The sequence below is a fragment of the Lagenorhynchus albirostris genome, chromosome 1 (genome assembly GCF_949774975.1).
Source record: "Lagenorhynchus albirostris chromosome 1, mLagAlb1.1, whole genome shotgun sequence".
Taxonomy (NCBI): Eukaryota; Metazoa; Chordata; class Mammalia; order Artiodactyla; family Delphinidae; genus Lagenorhynchus; species Lagenorhynchus albirostris.
Genome location: NC_083095.1, coordinates 154,144,926 through 154,162,544, shown reverse-complemented (window position 1 = coordinate 154,162,544; position 17,619 = coordinate 154,144,926). Strand labels below are relative to the sequence as shown.

Here is a 17,619-nt window from a genome sequence, read left to right as displayed (position 1 = left end):
TGATGAAAGAAATTAAAAATGACACAAAACTTTAGTTTAGTGGAGGGATATACCATGGAGGGATGGAGGGATATACCATGTTCTTGGAATGGAAGAATCAATATTGTGAAAATGACTATACTACCCAAAGCAATCTACAGATTCAATGCAATCCCTATCAAACTACCAATGGCTTTTTTTTTTTTTTTTACAGAACTAGAATAAAAAATCTTAAAATTTGTACGGAGATACAAAAGACCGTGAATAGCCAAAGCAGTCTTGAGGGAAAAAAACGGAGCTGGAGGAATCAGACTCCCTGACTTCAGACTATACTACAAAGCTACAGTAATCAAGACAATATGGTACTGGCACAAAAAGAGAAATACAGATCAATGGAACAGGATAGAAAGCCCAGAGGCAAACCCACGCACCTATGGTCAACTATTCTATGACAAAGGAGGCAAGGATACACAATGGAGAAAAGAGTCTCTTCAATAAGTGGTGCTGGGAAAACTGGAGAGCTACATGTAAAAGAATGAAATTAGAACACTCTCTAACACCATACACAAAAATAAACTCAAAATGGATTAGAGACCTAAATGTAAGACTGGACACTTAAAACTCGTAGAGGAAAACATAGGAAGAACACTCTTTGACATAAATCACAGCAAGATCTTTTTTGATCCACCTCCTAGAGTAAAGGAAATAAAAACAAAAAGAAAGGAGACCTAATGAAACTTAAAAGCTTTTGGAAAGCAAAGGAAACTGCAAACAAGATGAAAAGAAAACCCTCAGAATGGGAGAAAATATTTGCAAACGAATCAACAAAGGATTAATCTCCAAAATATATAAATAGCTCATGCAACTCAATATTAAAGAAACAAACAATCCAATCCAAAAATGGGCAGAAGACCTACATACATAGACATTTCTCCAAAGAAGACATACAGATGGCCAAGAAGCACATGAAAAGCTGCTCAACATCACTAATTATTAGAGAAATGCAAATCAAAACTACAGTGACATTATCACCTCACACCAGTTAGAATGGGCATCATCAGAAAATCTACGAACAACAAATGCTGGAGAGGGTGTGGAGAAAAGCAAACCCTCTTGCACTGTTGCTGGAAATGTAAACTGATACAGCCACAATGGAGAACAGTATGGAGGTTCCTTAAAAAACTAAAAATAGAATTACCATATGACCCAGCAATCCCACTACTAGGCATATACCTAGAGAAAACCATAATTCAAAAAGATACATGCACCCCAACGGTCATTGCAGCACTATTTACAATAGCCAGGTCAAGGAAGCAACCTAAATGCCCGTCGACAGACAAATGGATAAAGAAGATGTGGTGCACATATACAATGGAGTATTACTCAGCCATGAAAAGGAACGAAATCTGTAGAGACGTGGAGGGATCTAGAGACTGTCATACAGAGTGAAGTCAGTCAGAAAGAGAAAAACAAATATTGTATATTAACGCATATATGTGGAGCCTAGAAAAATGGTACAGATGAACCAGTTTGCAGGGAAGAAATAGAGACACAGATGTGGAGAACAAACGTATGGACACCAAGGTGCGAATGTGGCAGGGGGTGTGGAGTGACGTGACGAACTGGGAGATTGGGATTGACATATGTACACTAATATGTATAAAATGGATAACTAATAAGAACCTGCTGTATAAAAACATAATATTTTATAATAAACTATAATGGAAAAAAGTCTGAAAAAGAATCTATAGCTATATCTGAATCACTTTGCTGTACACCAGAAACTAACACAACATTGTAAATCAACTATACTTCAATTAAAAAAAAAATTTATGCAAGAGCTTAAAGTAACTAACTCTTTGTATGTCTAAAGAATTCAGAGATTATAAATAGGTTATAAGTTGACATTGTCTTTACAAAATTATATCACCTCCAACTTAGCATGATCAAATGGAATTACTTTTCACTTAAAGTCAAATCCACCTCCTGACAAGCCTGATAAATTCATGTAATCCCAGCCAACTTTTTTTTTTCAGCAGGGGGGGTTGGGGGGTGTATATGTATTTGTGTGCACTGTGTGTATGCATATATATATTAATAGACTTCATTAATATAAAGTCTCATATGATAAAATTCACAACTTTAAAGATACAACCCAATGGATTCTGACAAAGGTATCACGATACGGAAGGTGCCGCCACCCCCAGAAGGTTCCCCGCAGGTGATCCCTGCTGTGCTCCTGGACTCACCAGCCTCTGGCACTAGAGCATCGCCATTTCTAGGGCTTCAGGTAAATGAACCTGTTCCACAGGTGTTCCTTTGTGCCCCTAACTTCACTTAGCACAATGCTTTGCGACTCACGGATATTGAGTGTATCAGTATTTTGGTCCCCTTTATGGCTGAGCAGCATTTCACTGTGTGGATATTTCACATGTGGACACCACATGGGTGTGTGGACACCACATGGGTGGAAATGAGGCTAGCTCAAGTTCTGTGTGGACCGATGCTTTCACTTCTCTTGGGTAAACGCTGAGGAGTAGGACCACCGGGCTTTACAGGCAGTGCAGGTTAGCACTGGGATATACCACAGACCCGTTTCTGTGCTCATAGCGCCTGCACCACAGGGACCGGGGTGGGGGGGTTCCATGAGGAGCTCAAAGCCTGTGTCGCCCCCGAGACCTGCCTCTCCTGAACCCACAGCTCACACTGTCCACAGGGCCCGTTTGCAGTTAACTACGTACTGCAACACAACACACATTTAGTGACCTATTACAGCCGCTGGTATAGAAAAGGCATTTGTAAAATCTGTGAATGAATAAACCTTATAAAGCCACCTCTTTTCCAGTATGCCTGCCTTTCCTGCTGAATCACAGGGTGGATTTTCTAAAAACAGGGTCAATCCTACTGGGGTTGAACCCACTGCACCAAACAGAGAACTCCATAGGCACCCAACAGAGGATTGTTGGCTGAAACGACACTTATCCCTAAACAGCACAGTGGGGTTGGGCGAAGGCGAGGGAATTACCAGGCCTGACCTTTTTCATAGATCTGCTGCTTGTCTTCCGGGGAAAGAGAGTTGACCTTTTGCTTCAGTTTTTCTGCTTCCAGCTGCATTTGTTTCTCGGAATACTTGTCGTCTGGTTTCATTGATAAAGTCAACTTATGCTGATTATTCTGCAACAAAAAAGCCAAATTAAAACAAGATTTTATCATGTCCAGCACCGAGCCAGCCTCGAGCAGTTCCATTTTCCCGTTTCACACAGTCACGAGGACAGAACTCGCCCCGAAGGGCTGTGTGCAGAAAGCCTGTGCGCCACACGCAATCCTCGAGGTCCATGTGCTCTGCGGGGACCACGTACTCCACACAGGCCGGTGCTGTGACATGACCACTGTGGTTACTACGTCTTAACCACAAACGCGTTGACATTCAACATTCCCTTTACACGTTGGTTGTACAAAGAAACCGCTTGCACTTTTTAATATTATAAACCTTTGGCTTTAGTCTAAATTGAAAATAACTTACAATAAAGTTATTTAATTTTTACCTAGTCTTCATTATACTGTTAACTTCTCAAAGGCTGGGACTAAATTCTGCACTCAGTATTTTTATAAATTATGAGGACAAAACAGATGTTGCCCTAACGTGAAAATAAATGTTAGGTGACTTAATGTGCCCGATTTACGCAGCCACTAGAAACACACGCACGCAAAAGGTTCACCTGTGACACTACACAGAGTGGGAGAAGTACAGCACGACAAGCACCTCATGCAAAATAACTCGTAACTCAAGAGAGACTGCTGGCTGAATGGTCCCAAATGCTGGTGCACAGGAACGTGGCTCCCACTCATGGCAGGACGGTGTCGTTCCCCCACCCCCCGACCCCCGGGGAAAGGGAGGTAGATGACATTCTGTCCTATTAATGACCATCCACCAAGGAACACACACCAAGCACAAAAGCCCACAAATCTGTGGAGACAAACAAGCGAGCACCAGAAGACGCCTTGGTAAAAACAACCAGAACATTTACACATTTAGGCGACTCTTCTCGTATTCTATATATCCTATTACCAAAACACGACAAAAACACAGGCAGATGTTTTGTTATACACATACCTACACAATTCACATGTAAAAAAACACATGCACATATTCATATAAAAACCAACCTGCCTAAGAATCTGGAAAATTGAATTTTTAAAGCTAATATGACCATTTACAATTTTAATTAGTAAGTAAGAAATTATGTCACCTGTCTATTAGCAGAAATAGACTTACACAATGTAGATTATATTCCTAATGTTCCCTTCATTGTTATAAAATTCCACTTCAAAACTACAGATATAAATCCTCCAGGTTTCTTACCTTAAAATACTGTTTTACTTTTTCTTGCAAAAATTTTGGATTTTCCTCCAGGCACTTCCGGAACTGGGCCACCTGACTCCCGAGCTTGAGGAGCTCCACGGGGTCCCCGTCGTGATTCCAGCAGGAAGCTACGTACTGCAACGGGGGTCACAACATGTGGCACGTTACCTGTGAACTCTGCGTCGGTTCAGCCAACATCCAAGCCTGCCTTTTCATTAAGACTCAGTTTCTATATTTAAAAATATCACAGATGACTGTTCATGACAAAAATTAAGTCATTCTTTGGCTAGAAGAAGGAAAACTAAACTCATTTTATGTGAGTTTTTTTTCCTAACAAATTAAAAAGCACAGGTTCAAAAATTACTTTTTGGAAAATATAATTACTAATAGTTATCATAAATCCCTATCCGTTTAAAGCACTCTGCATAAATCTATTAAAAAATAAGACATCGGAAAGCTAATGAATTAAGCTAGTAAAAAGACAAGCAACGTATTACTAAAATTAACAGTAATTTTATATCCGATCTGAAACACCGTTAACTTTCAAGGTTCAAATGAAAGGTGCTGTGAATAACAATCTGTATTTTCAAGAACCACTAATTATAAAGGTAACAAAAAAAGAGAAATGAGGCGTTTGAGCAATACACACAGACGTCAGGGCGAGTCCAAAGCTGACAGACTGGTGCTTCATCTGTATCTCAATTTTATGAAGTAAGGCTTCGATTCGATCATCTTCAAATCCTTTCCTATAGAAACACCAAGAACTCAGATGTTAAGAAATCCATGTTTCTGAACAAGGCAGCTCCCATGAAGGAGTATGTGTTCTGTGACGTAAAGTGCCCCCTACACTCAGGAGGGGGCACTCCAGCCCAGCCCCACAGACACCTCACGTACTCAATGATGTCATCCAGTGTCCTATCCACGAGGTCCTGGACTGTCTGAATGTCCTTCTCTGCAATACCCTGCAGGCCCACGCTGAAGTAGGCCTCCCGTGTGCAGCCATTGTACCTGGGATACAAAAGCAGGTAATGCGTTAGAATCTGTACAGCCTCCATCACTCGTTTATGAGATGCTTTACTGAGATCAAATCCTCTACAGGACATAGGCAAGGACTCCCCCATGAGAAAGCCAGTAAAGCAGCATCCTCGGGTATTTGCTGCTCAGATACAACTAGTCACATTTACATTCATGTCTTTTTAACATTTCTAAAAATCACAATTTAAATTTTAGATTTAAAGCAGAATAAATCTAGAGAGTTTTAACAAAATCTTAAGATTTCAAAGAATATTTAATGGCCTGATTTTTAAAACAGGCAGCAGTATGCCATTCTGAGATCTTGGAAGAGCTACCTTGTTGGGTTTTGTTTGGGTTTTTTTGCCAAATGTCCCCTGCAGGGGACACAAACAGCTTGTCCTGGAACCATAGCTGGGGCGGGAAGAGGGCCGTCCTGTGACTATGGAATGTGGAGCATCTACACCCCTGACCCCCGCCCATGAGCTGCCAGTTGTGACAACCTAAAATGTGTCCAGACATTGTGAGATATCAAAATTGCCCCTATCGTGGACTAATGATCTGATCTGATAATAAAACGTACCCAACGTCAGGGGAAAAGTCTGTGCCGAGTCCAGATTCAATGAGGGCTTTGTAGAAGGGCGAGTTGGGGCCACTGATCAAGAGTGAAGACAGAAGGCTCAACGTGAAGGCTTCAAATGTGTCAGTGATGCTTCATTTATAAACACGGGAGGGGGGAGAAAAAAAGGGAAACGGTTGGCCCTTATAAATGTTTTCAAAATTATTAAAATCACTAATAAATTGACACTTATTTCCCCCAAAAACTGAAATTCTACTAGAAATTCTTGCATTTCAACTTCTATTTTAACAGTTACACGGGTAAAGAGAGTATTTTTTGATATTCAAAGCTCTCATATGCTGGGATTCTGGGGCTCCCAAACCCTGAGGCTAACAGAGCTGCACATCACATGCTATCATACAACAGGGTGCCCAGCACTCTGACATGCACTGTTTCAGTATAACCGCACCACCCACATGCAGATGAGAGACACACAGGAAACGGGGCCATTCGGTCAGGCTGTGCAGCTGCAGAGGGCAGACACAGACAGGACCCCTTCCTGCCCACACACCCTGCGGGCCCAGGCCTCTGGGATTAGTCTCGTGTGAACAAATGTTCTTTCAAGGCCACAGTTCACAGTGCTCTTCTCACACACAGAGGCATCCCCGACCCCCAACACTAAACCCAAACCATCCCAGACGTTGTTAAAAACACCCCACAGCTAACACTGCTGGACTCCTGAATTCTTACTGTCCACTCACTTACGCCCAAGTGGAGCGTCCCCCGCCCCCGACCTCCCAGCTACCCCGTCCCCACTGGGTCAGCAGCGTGAGCACACTCACTCTGGCAGGAGGAAGCTGACACTGATGGTCGTCTGCTCTGAGGAGCCCGCGGCCAGCGAGTCTGGGGCACACGTGATCTGGAACTCCCTCTGGAAGAGGACAGAGCATGTGTGAAGGGGTTCAACCAAGCACAGGTTACCTGATGTATAAAACGGTCCACAGGATACTTTTCACTAGATTAACTTTCCTCCCAAACAAATAACTGCTCTTCAGGCTTGAGAAGCTGTTACGTACACGGCACAGTCCACGGCATCTGAAAACCCTATTAACATATGCCCGTGCCTCCGTAGCATGTATCTCACAGGCCTGGTGACACTTATGACTCTGGACCCGGCACTTACAGGCTTATCCCAAGGCTTCTGGGCTGGCACTGTGGTATGTGGCTTGATTCTCTGAAATTTACTCAGTGCTTCTTCATGAATTTGTTTCAGATGCTGTTCTAGCGGAAAATTACCATAAGTGAAGAACCTGAAATTTTGAGAGAATACCTTAGTTTATTTTAGGTTAAAAGATTAGAAATCAACACAGACGGCTTTGTATGAACTGGAGGGTGTGCAGGACATGACAGCCGATAACAAGCCAGTTTCCAGGCTGAAGTGAACTTCACACAGGAACACCTTTTTTCACTTAATTTAACCACAAACACTGAAGAGGCTTTTGCTCTTTTTACAAGATATGGTTCAAACAAAACACAAACTGTACAAAAGGTATTAATTAAATGTACTCTGGCAAAAATTGCTCTTCATTTTGAATCTACTATTAAAGGTGTTTCAAAAACCAAATAAGTTGCACATTAACATACTTAAGACCTTAGCTACAGTAACACAATAATCCACCTAAGACTACCAAACAAAATTTAATTCACAAACTTCAAATTTAGGCTACAAGTTTCAGGTCACACATGTTTTTAAGACAACATATTATTCATCGGGGATAAAGAAGACAATGACAGACTTCATCTTTGTAACAGAATGCTGTGTGAGCTACGCTTAAGGGCTAGGGAAGTAGCATCCTAAAGATCCCGTCACATCTCCCACTCGGAATATAGAATGTGATAATCCAGGGCAACAAGCACCCCCGGTGCCATCTAAACACAGTCTCTATATGCCCGTCTGCATTTAGCTCCAGAACTCCCCGAAAAAAGGCCAGCTATGGACTGGGGGCAGGATGAGCCTGGATTTGGGGCTGGGGCAGAAACCAGTGAAGTTACTGAAGACTAAAGACCTTCAGAAAGGATGACTGTCAAGGAACTTCCTTAGGCCACAGTGGGGCAAATTTGAGCATTAAAAAAATTTATTTTAATTTCACTTGATCACACCTTAAATATACACATATATGAAAACGTTTCCATGAGGTTGTAATAATATTTTAAAAAATGAAATAATTCAAACAAGACTAAAAAAAAGTCCTTTCTGTCGTCACTGGAGGAGTGCCAGCCCCCAAAACTGGACAGCCAAGGGAAACCTCACTCCCACTGCCCACCCACCGCCTTTCCCGGGAGAACAGTACTTCAGGGTAAATTCTTCTTTACAGAAACCCAGCCAATAAATATAGAAGAAATTACAGAATTCTTTAGAAAATTTGCAAATCCTATCACAGGAACTGCTCCAGGCAACAATTATCACTGAACATGAGAGCCACTCCCAGGCCGTGAGGAGTGTGAATATTCTTGGGGCCAGCACGCCACCCCAGCAGACGGCCTGGGTCCGCAGGGGGAGCGGGCTTTCAGTGGAGCGAGGTCGCCATCACCATCCCACCAGCCCTGGCATCCCCGCTGGGTGCCGCAGGCATGCAGGCATCACCTACGAGGGTGCAGGCAGTCTATGGACCCACGTCCAGCTCTCAGGAAACGCAGAAGCACGTCCGCCAATACCAGAGAAGCGGCGAGACACCCCAGAAGGCGAGAAAGTCAAGAGGGGGCCTGGCCTAACGTCTTCAACTGGTCCATGAGAATGAGGAGGGGGCATTGTCCCACTAGAAAGGGTGCTTAGGAGACACGGCAGGGAAAGGCAGTTTGTGGGCCTCATCTGATCAAACATTTCAGGGACAACTGGAAAATCAATTTGGGCTGAGGTATAGGTGGTTTTAATCAGTTTTAATCAATTATTTTTTATTTTTTTAAACGTGAAAATGCTATTATCTTATGTAAAAGAACATCCTCGAACATATCTGCATGTATCTACGTATACCTATGTACGTGTACCTATACGTGTACACGTACGTATACGTGTACCTATGTACACGTCCAAAGGATGAAGCTACGTGCTAAGTGTACAGAGTTCGTTGTTCTACTCTTTACACTCTCCTGGATGCTTTAGACTTTTCATAATTTAAATTTTAAAATTTTGCACTTAAAATAATCTTGCAAGTATGACTTTAAATGAATGCTTAATGTATTTGCAAACACGGCTATTAGCGTTTTATTATTAACAGTATCTCACACAAGCAATCTAATAGGAAGTAAATCTCTGAGGTTTACTGATGCAGCTGCCACTTTGGGGGCACCTCTCCAGGGCCCATGTCAGCCTGCAAGGAGGACCTGCCAGCCTCCCCTGTCACCCCCTCAGCACAAAGCTGAGCTGCAGAGGAGGCAGGCGGGCAGGCCAGGCCCTCACCTTGCTGGGCGTGTGAGAGTTACCGCTGCAGACCCGAAGGAGTGTCTAAACGCACACACTATTAAGCAAACCTTTCCAAGCCGAACTGGAGAAAAGCATGACAGTGCAAGGAAAGCAAACACCTGGCACCGAGCTTCACAAGGCAGTCACCTGGCGTTGCTGGGGTGGTAGTGTGTGGCGTGGAACTGTCTGAGCTGCTCCCACGTGAGGTCCGGGATGCACAAGGGGTCCCCTCCAGAGACCACTGAGTATGTGTGGTCGGGAAGCAGGTGGCTCTGAACGTGCTGCGAGAACATCCTCTCGTTATCTGTCTTCAAGTAAAAGTACACGTGTACGTGAAAACCAACGCAGGCACTGTTCGTGTAATTCAACAAATGAGCCACGTCCTGGGAGCACACCCACCAACATCCCGCAAGGACAACTGTTCTCGTGGTACATGAGGACACCCACCGATGCATCTTTCAGCCATTAAGTGATGTTAATTAAGCTATGTATGGTTTTTTCAGGCGTGGTGCTACCGCACACTTTTAAGCCCTACAGTAAAGTGCACACATAACTTTTACACGCACCGGGAGCCAAAAAACCCCGCGACCCGCCTTACTGAGACATTCCCTTTATGCAGTGGTCTTTACCAATAACTTGATATGTAATTAGATCTGTAAACTCCACCATACACTCGGGCAAGAGAGAGTGGAAAAGACACGGTCTCGGGATCGTCAGAAACGCGGTCTTCACCTGGCTGACGCCCTGCAGGTCACAGGTCACAGTGGCTCCCACACCACAGCTGGGAACTGCTGTCCAGCTCACCGTCCTGCGGTCCCTGCTCACAGCACTGTGCCCGCTAATTCCAGTTCTCATAGTGAGAAAACTGTGACATGGCATGACGCCAACTAGCTACCGAGCCTATTTGTACTTCAACACTTTATACAGTAAGATAATTTAGCCCAACATGAAAAAGGAAAACACTCACAAACGCTCCCTTCATTTCGTTAAAGACGACTCCTTTAAAGACCAACGGCGTCTGGGGGTCATTGGGATCCTCATGTTCTAGTCGCCATCCTTCCTGCCTAAAGAGTAGCAAACAATTACATGGGGACGGTGACTCTATCACTAAGGTAAAGATCAATTAACCAATCACAACATACCAGAAATCCAGTTCCCGTAAGCAGGGAAAGAAGGCTGCGTCCAAATACACGGATAGGAGGTTCCGGAAGTCCTTGGGGTTTTGTGTGGAAAATGGGTACAGGGTGTAATCACTAGCTGGACACAATGAAGAGGGCGATTTTAAATACAGCAGTAGTTCCCGCAGGACTCCTCCACCTCAGCCCCGTCCCAGCCTCACGGCAGGCCTGACCTGGCAGGGGCACAGAGGCAGCAGTGCCCACTCTGGGGGGCAGGTCTGGCGCCGGGGTCACCGCGGGCCCAGAGGACAGCCTGGCCCACGGAGCGCCCACTGTGTGTGCCCAGCCGCCCCCGTCGCCAGTCCGTCACTGCCCGGCTTCCTGCAGTCACCACCCAGACACCAGCACCATCACCGCTAACCTAAGCTCCAGAGGCCGAGCTTTATAACATTACTTCCCAAAGAAAATGGCTGTCACCTTTTCCAGACAAAACTCAGACACATTTTTCCTAAAACTCCAGGTTTTATAATCAACCACAATTTGGCTTTCCCAAATGATTAAGCTGCTAACGTCCTCCAGACAGGGAATGGGAAATCTACCCCAGTCTCCTGAGTGCTAACACCCCACCCCCTCCCGCCATCTCAGAAACTGCGGGAAGGCAGGGCTGTGTCCCGAGACCGCGTCTCACCCGTGAAGGCGTTCATGAACGTAGACAGCGACCTGTTCAGCATCTTGAAGAAGGGGTCCCGGCAGGGGTACCTCTGAGAGCCGCACAGGACCGTGTGCTCCAGGACGTGCGGGGCACCGCTGCTGTCCATGGGGGTGGTGCGGAACTGCACACTGCGGGGACAGGGTCCACACCTGGTCAGCCACCGCCTGGCCGTGGGGAGCGGAGGAGGGAAACTCCTCTACTCTCCCTGTTAAACTGCTGAAGGTGCAGGAGATGCTCCAAGCAGAGCATCCAGATCGTGACCTCAGGACGCAGCACACACCTGAACAGGTTATTTCTGTCCTCTCTGGCCAGGTGCAAGTGCTGTGCTCCCGTGCTGTCATGGCTGAGTTTCACGGCGGTCAGGGACAGCTCAGGAACAGATGTTACCTGAACCAACAAGGAAAACAGGAAGAACTCAACTCGGCTGGGAAGGCATCCAGGACGGTGACAGTGCATCCAGGGCTGCAGGACCAGCTCACCTGCCTGAGGCTAAGGCAGTACTGGCAGGAACCACCACATCCAGAGCCCACAGACCAGGAAGACAGGACCCAGGGCTGAGTACAAGGCACACCTTCTCTCCTCAATGCTCACTGTTGGCTAGGGATTTCCTGACTGCGCCACAGGTAACGCTGGGAAGCAAGCATTCCCACCCCATCAGGGTGATGAGACAGTTTGCTAAGACCACAGAGCCTGGATTGAGACCCCTTCCGTCACACCAGGCTGCCCCGAAGGAGATCAGGCTTTCGCCTGGAATGTCTGTGGTGTCTCTTGCACACTTCATCTCAAGGGATGCTCAGAACAGCCCTGCCAGGAGGTAAACACAGGGATGGACCTGAGCCTGGGGCAGCTGAAGGATGCTCTTGGGACTAAACTTTGCTTCTACTGGTTTGAGTTCCTGGGTGAGCTGGGGCTATCACCAGTTACTTGTTCCTAGTGGGAGGGTCCATGAGGGTACAGATCACTCCCCACAGAGGCAAACCCGTTCTCACCCCTGGTGGAGGTTGTGTGTGCGGGCGTGCTTCCGTAACTTCCACTGTCCTTGGTACTAAAGCAAATGTGTCAAGGCCCCTCTCCTTCAACCGCAGCACCGCATCATCGTAACCACCACACAGTCGTGAGAGTGACTTGTCTTCGCTGACAACTTACTGGCAGGGCAGAGATTAGAACTCGGGTGTCCTGAGCCTGCTCTGGGGGCCCTGCCACAAAAGCTATGTGCTTCAAGTGCTCTACTGATGCCCACGTAAGCTATACCTATGAAATCACTTGTCTCAAAATCATTTACACCTCAGAGTTCACAACTATACTTTGTAAGATGCGATCAATGAATTTAAAACCAGTCTGCCTCATAAACAGCTTTCACAGTAACTGTTTCTAAAAAGCATGACAGCTTATCATAAACTAAGTTTCTGATAGCTTATCATAAGTAAGTTTCTACAAAACTTGAAACATAAAGGAAAAGAATCAGCCTCTGAACAAGGCATTATTAACCACAACTGTATTAGAAATCCCAAGTCCCCTGAGAAGTCTTTAGGGGCCTCACAAAAGGCCCCTAAACGGGAGTCTTTAGGGGCTCTCTCCCACAGCCATGAACCCCTCTAAGTGGCTCAAAGCTCCTGGACCCTGCCTTGAACACTCCCTGCCCCTGCGCTGGGCCCGCTCCCACTTCCTGGAGACAGATGGTGGCTCTCCTCTCATGCTCTACAAACCCGTCCCCACCCAGCGCCCAGCAGCCCCCTCTCCTGCGTCTTCCTCTTGCTCTCTGCACCTCAGCAAGCTGTTCCTTGTCCTGAAGCTGCACACGTGTCCTTCTGACTGTGAGCTGCTTGCTTTTGTTTTCATTAGAGTGTCAAGCACAGTGTGACACCAGCAACCAGTCAATTATATGATGTGCATTGTTTTCAATTATAGCATTAAAGAAAAAAACAATGTGAAAGTTTAAGCCAAACAAAGCAATAACAAAATAAAATCCATTTTTACATAAACTTAATTACCTATAGGCCCACAATCTCTTTTCTATAATCCTGAAACCCAAGTGGCTCAAAAGCAGAAAGATTTTGCCCAAGTTTGGAGCAAACTCAGCCGATGGTGAAACTTGACCTGAATAGATGTGGGGCCTTCAGTCTTCATTACCGGTCACGACTGACGCAGAAACAAAAATGAGTTCATTTACTTTCTGAGCTCTGAAAAGATGTTAGACGTCTAGGGATTCAGGGAAGGCGTTAGGGATTTGTACTCATTTAAAAGTCAGAAAATCCCTTCATTTGCAAAACTACGCTCCTTTGAGCACCTGCTGTGAAACAGGAGGAAGCCAGGGCCTGGGGACAAAGATGAAAACCCCTGCGGTCTCTGCTCTGGGACCTGACACAGGAAGAGCACACAGGACCTACCTGGCTGACAGTGAAGCCATGGATCTTCTCTCCGACCCGGTACCGCAGCAGCGCCCTCTCACAGGCCATGGTGCTCGCCCACCTCCATGCTCCGAGGCTGGCGGTGCTATGTTTAAGGAAAATAATCAAAGTTACATGATTTGCAGGGAGATTGGCTAACATCATTCAGCAACATAATGAAAACGTTGTCATGGGATAAAGAATTCAAAGAAAAATGAAAACCTGCATCTTCTAAACAAACACATTCCAGGAAATTTCCATTAAAGTTCTTTCAGTTTTATCTCAACTCATGCAACGTCAACTAATAAATAAATGCTGAAAATCTTTTATTTGTACATGTCCATAAATAACTATAATACAATTACGACACCCACTTCCCTTGTGTAAAAAACAACTCATGTCAAAATCACAGTATGCCAATAAACTGAGTCTACAATAAAGTCCCATTACGTACCTACCAAATGGGTGTAAACCAGAAGGGCAATTTCATTTAAGAGGGAGGAGAATTATGATGTATGACGGGTAAGGAGCAATCTTAAACTGGGTAATGGTGACACAGCTTATTTTTAAATAATTTTTGTCTCACCTGCATTATACGTTTTATGGTGTTTTCTACATTAACGGTGTATCCCAAAAATATTTCTTTTATATAACATAAGCACACAATACACTGACTCATTCAATATCAGGCAATAGTACGGGGATGTTCTATAAACAACCAACATTTCCCTCCCCGATTTAGCCACTCTTAGAATTATGAGATAGAGGATTTTAACCCAAAACACCAATAAGGGCAGCCCAACAACAGACACCCCCCTGCTCCCTCCCCTGGGCTAACAGCAACTAAACTCCACCACAAACTCAACAAGATTCTGTGAATTAGCGTGACACTAAACAACTCATCTTTCTTTAAAACGTAAAATGTTGCAATATTTTACAAACTCAACAAGATTCTGTGAATTAGCATGAAACTAAACAATTCATCTTTGTTTAAAAAGTAAAATATTGTCCTATTTTACAAACTCAAAAGACATGATACTTATTCATGGTTTGCAGCTAAACACACTCTTTTTCCATAAACCTTCTCATTAAACACAATGCTCCTCCACTCCCGGAGGCGCCACTCTCATCAAGGCCGCAGGTAAGTAAGCGCAGGTGCGGAGCCTGAGGCCTCCCTGCCCACAACTACACACAGGGGAATGGAGCTAACGCCTAATGAGACCCGTAACTGCCGCCTACTTTTATTCTCGCATTAAAATCCACACCAACGACAGTCTTCACCTCAAAAGCCCCGACAGCCTGCACGCAGGGCCACCGCTCTGGGAGGCCCGGAATGAGAGGGGTCAGGCCGGGTCCTCCACGGCTGTACCCCAGTCTTTCCTGGCTGCAGCACCCCAACCCTGGTAACTGGACAGAAACTCCCTTCCTCTGGGGGAGGCCACTGGAGGGGATGCTCTGCCATCCCGACGGGCTCTCGGAGCGAGAGGTCCCGGGCGAGGGGCCCCGGGGTGCACGAGCCACCAGACGAGGGGGCCGGGGGTGCAGGAGGCCGCAGCAGAGGAGCCCCGAGGCGGAGGGACCCCGGGAGCCCCAGAAAAAGGAGGTGAGGTGAGGCACCCCGGACCAAAGAGAGACCCCGAGGCCTCCAGCACCCGCCCGCCCGCCGGGCTCCCGGCGCCCTCGCCGCCCACCTTCCCTACCCGCTTCACTTTCCCTTCCGCTTCCTCGCTCCCCATAAACTTCCCCCTCTCCTCCCCCCCGCCGCCTCTCACCGGCCGTTCAGCCTCCGCAGCAAAACCCCGGCTCCGCACCCGCTGCGCCACATGGCTTGTGACCGGCGCACCTCCGGCCGTGACCCCACTTAACCCGACGCACGGCGCGGGGCGGGACGAGCCGGCCGCCACCGTATTGGTCAGTGCGCAAGGCGACGGCTCCTTCAATAGGCTGGCGAGGAAGGGGGCGGGCCCCGCTACGGCGGGGCGGGACTCGAGGGCGGGGAGGGCGAGGCGACGGAGAGGCGGGGCTGAGAGCCACGGGCAGGCGTAGGGAGGGGCGGGCGTGTGCAGGGGAGGGGCGGACTTACGCTGAGCCAGGTGAATTGCGTGGTCTTCTGGCCACAGGTGGGCGCTGGTCTCCGGAATGGAGGTTGTGCGTACTCAGGCGTCCGTTAGCAGGTCTCGGGCAGTGAAGTGAGAAGGGCGTCCAGCTTCAGGCTCCTTTCGGGTGTCCTAGCCCCGGGCTGTGTAGCTTCGTGGATAAGGTTCGAGGACTGCATCACCTGCTTTCCACGGCCACGATTCCACGATGTCATGCTCTTACTTACGAACGGTCCCAACCAGAATACCCACAGCAAACCGCAGGGCAGCTCTCCACCGGCATTTCGTGCCTGGGGGGACTACACACGTGGCCTACTCGAACCTAAAGGAGTGGCTCCAGGAGGGCAGAGCATGAGTGGGTGGGCCGGCAGGCGGCTGTGGGCTGTCAAGGGCATTTGGGATTAAACACACCTGGGCACGGTATGGGAGGGACTTGGAAGAATGCAGGACCCGAGTCCGACCTCAGAGCTTTTGTTTCCTCCATTCTCAGGACTTCCGCATCCCACCCACCCCCTCCCCCATCCCGGGACTTCAAAGGGACTCATATCTCCCTGACCTTTCCTCCAGGTTCTAAAGAAAGAACGCTAAGTAGACAGGTGCAATTGATTTGAACACGAAACGCTTCGACAGCAACGTAAAGGGTAATAAGGCAAGGAAAAGTCACCAAAGCCTACAAAAACCTCTCCACGATGCAGAGGAGTCTGCAGTTAACCACTTATTCAGAGGAGAATCCAGCTGAACCAGGACAAACAAGGGTAATGATGAGAAGGTACGGACACAAACATACTCCGTGCAAATACCTTTCCTCTGATGAGAATTTGGGTGATAAATGTTAGACCCACAACATCTCTGTGATCTTGGGGGAGACAGTTGGGTGTTATTAACCCTGCTGTGATTGTGCAGGAAACTGAGGCACTGGAAGGTTCTAGAATTTTGATCTCTGAAGAATAAATGCTACATAAATCCAGTAATTGCCACTTAGTAGAATGTTTCCACAGGATAAACCTCACTGATGGCTGACCCACACATACACACTAAGAATTTATACATAATTATGTTTAGCAGCACCAACATAATATTAACATTCATATGTAATCTCAATTTACATTAACACAAATCTTTGCAAGGTAGAAAAGAAACATCAAAAATTGTCTATGCAATATCTTGTTACAAAAACAAATCCTATGTTATAATGAAACGTTGTGTTAGTAAGATTAGCAAGTGAGCATTCTCAGAATAGACTGTGCCTGGGACATAGAAAGGCAATCAAGCGAATATCGGAGTGTCATGTGTAGAATTGTGTCTCCCCAAAAAGATATGTTGAAGTCTGAACCCCCAGAACCTCAGAATGTGGCCTCATTCAGAAATAGGGTTTGTACTGAGGTAAACAAGTTAAAATGATAATCCAATATGACTGGTGTCCTTTTAAAAGGGGATAGTTAGGCACCTTGACACACACGGGAAAAGACCACGTGAAGATGAAGGCAAAGATTGAGGTGATGCTTCTACAAGCCAAGGTACCTAAGGATTACCAGCAACACCAGAAGCTGGGGGAGAGCTATGAACAGATTCTCCCTCACAGCCTCAAAATGAACCAATCTGCCAATACCTTGATCTCCAAATTCTGGACTCCGGAATGATGAGACAGTAAATTTCTGCTGTGCTAAGCCACCCAGTTTGTGGTACTTTGTTACAAATCCCTAGCAAACTAATACCAAGATGTCATGGTTCTTTTACCTCCAGAAGAAAAATATGAAGTAGTTTAACTGAATATGTTGTTTTCAGGATTTCATGTCATCGATAAAATGCATGCTTTTGCAAATTCCTTATTTCTGAATCCTTCATAAACAGCAATCAAGTGATGACTGCTGGAAATGCAAAGTAAGTGTCTCCAAAGTTGGCATGAAGGAAAGGTATAAAATGTTAACGGACTC

General features: G+C 46.3%; 1 protein-coding gene across 6 annotated transcripts in view; it reads right to left on the bottom strand.

Annotated features, from left to right (window-relative positions):
* The window catches only part of PITRM1 (pitrilysin metallopeptidase 1), a 31,083-nt gene extending 15,633 nt beyond the window's left edge, over positions 1–15,450 (bottom strand). For 5 of the 6 annotated variants that reach the window (XR_009541874.1, XR_009541877.1, XR_009541876.1 and 2 more), the window contains exons 1-14: positions 15,362–15,450; positions 13,590–13,695; positions 11,483–11,589; positions 11,179–11,330; positions 10,515–10,629; positions 10,340–10,436; positions 9,520–9,680; positions 7,096–7,222; positions 6,755–6,843; positions 5,937–6,065; positions 5,237–5,350; positions 4,992–5,088; positions 4,343–4,477; positions 3,015–3,153 (exon numbers count right to left, since the gene is read on the bottom strand). Coding sequence is in view for 3 of the 6 variants with exons in the window: in XM_060156299.1 (XP_060012282.1) it covers positions 3,015–3,153; positions 4,343–4,477; positions 4,992–5,088; positions 5,237–5,350; positions 5,937–6,065; positions 6,755–6,843; positions 7,096–7,222; positions 9,520–9,680; positions 10,340–10,436; positions 10,515–10,629; positions 11,179–11,330; positions 11,483–11,589; positions 13,590–13,695; positions 15,362–15,414 (1,621 nt within the window). In the remaining 3 variants the exon portion in view is untranslated. Of the gene's footprint in view, positions 1–3,014; positions 3,154–4,342; positions 4,478–4,991; positions 5,089–5,236; positions 5,351–5,936; positions 6,066–6,754; positions 6,844–7,095; positions 7,223–9,519; positions 9,681–10,339; positions 10,437–10,514; positions 10,630–11,178; positions 11,331–11,482; positions 11,590–13,589; positions 13,696–15,361 lie in introns of those variants that run through there. The other variant, XM_060156329.1, reaches the window with a different exon arrangement.
* Positions 15,451–17,619: the final 2,169 nt, after the last annotated feature.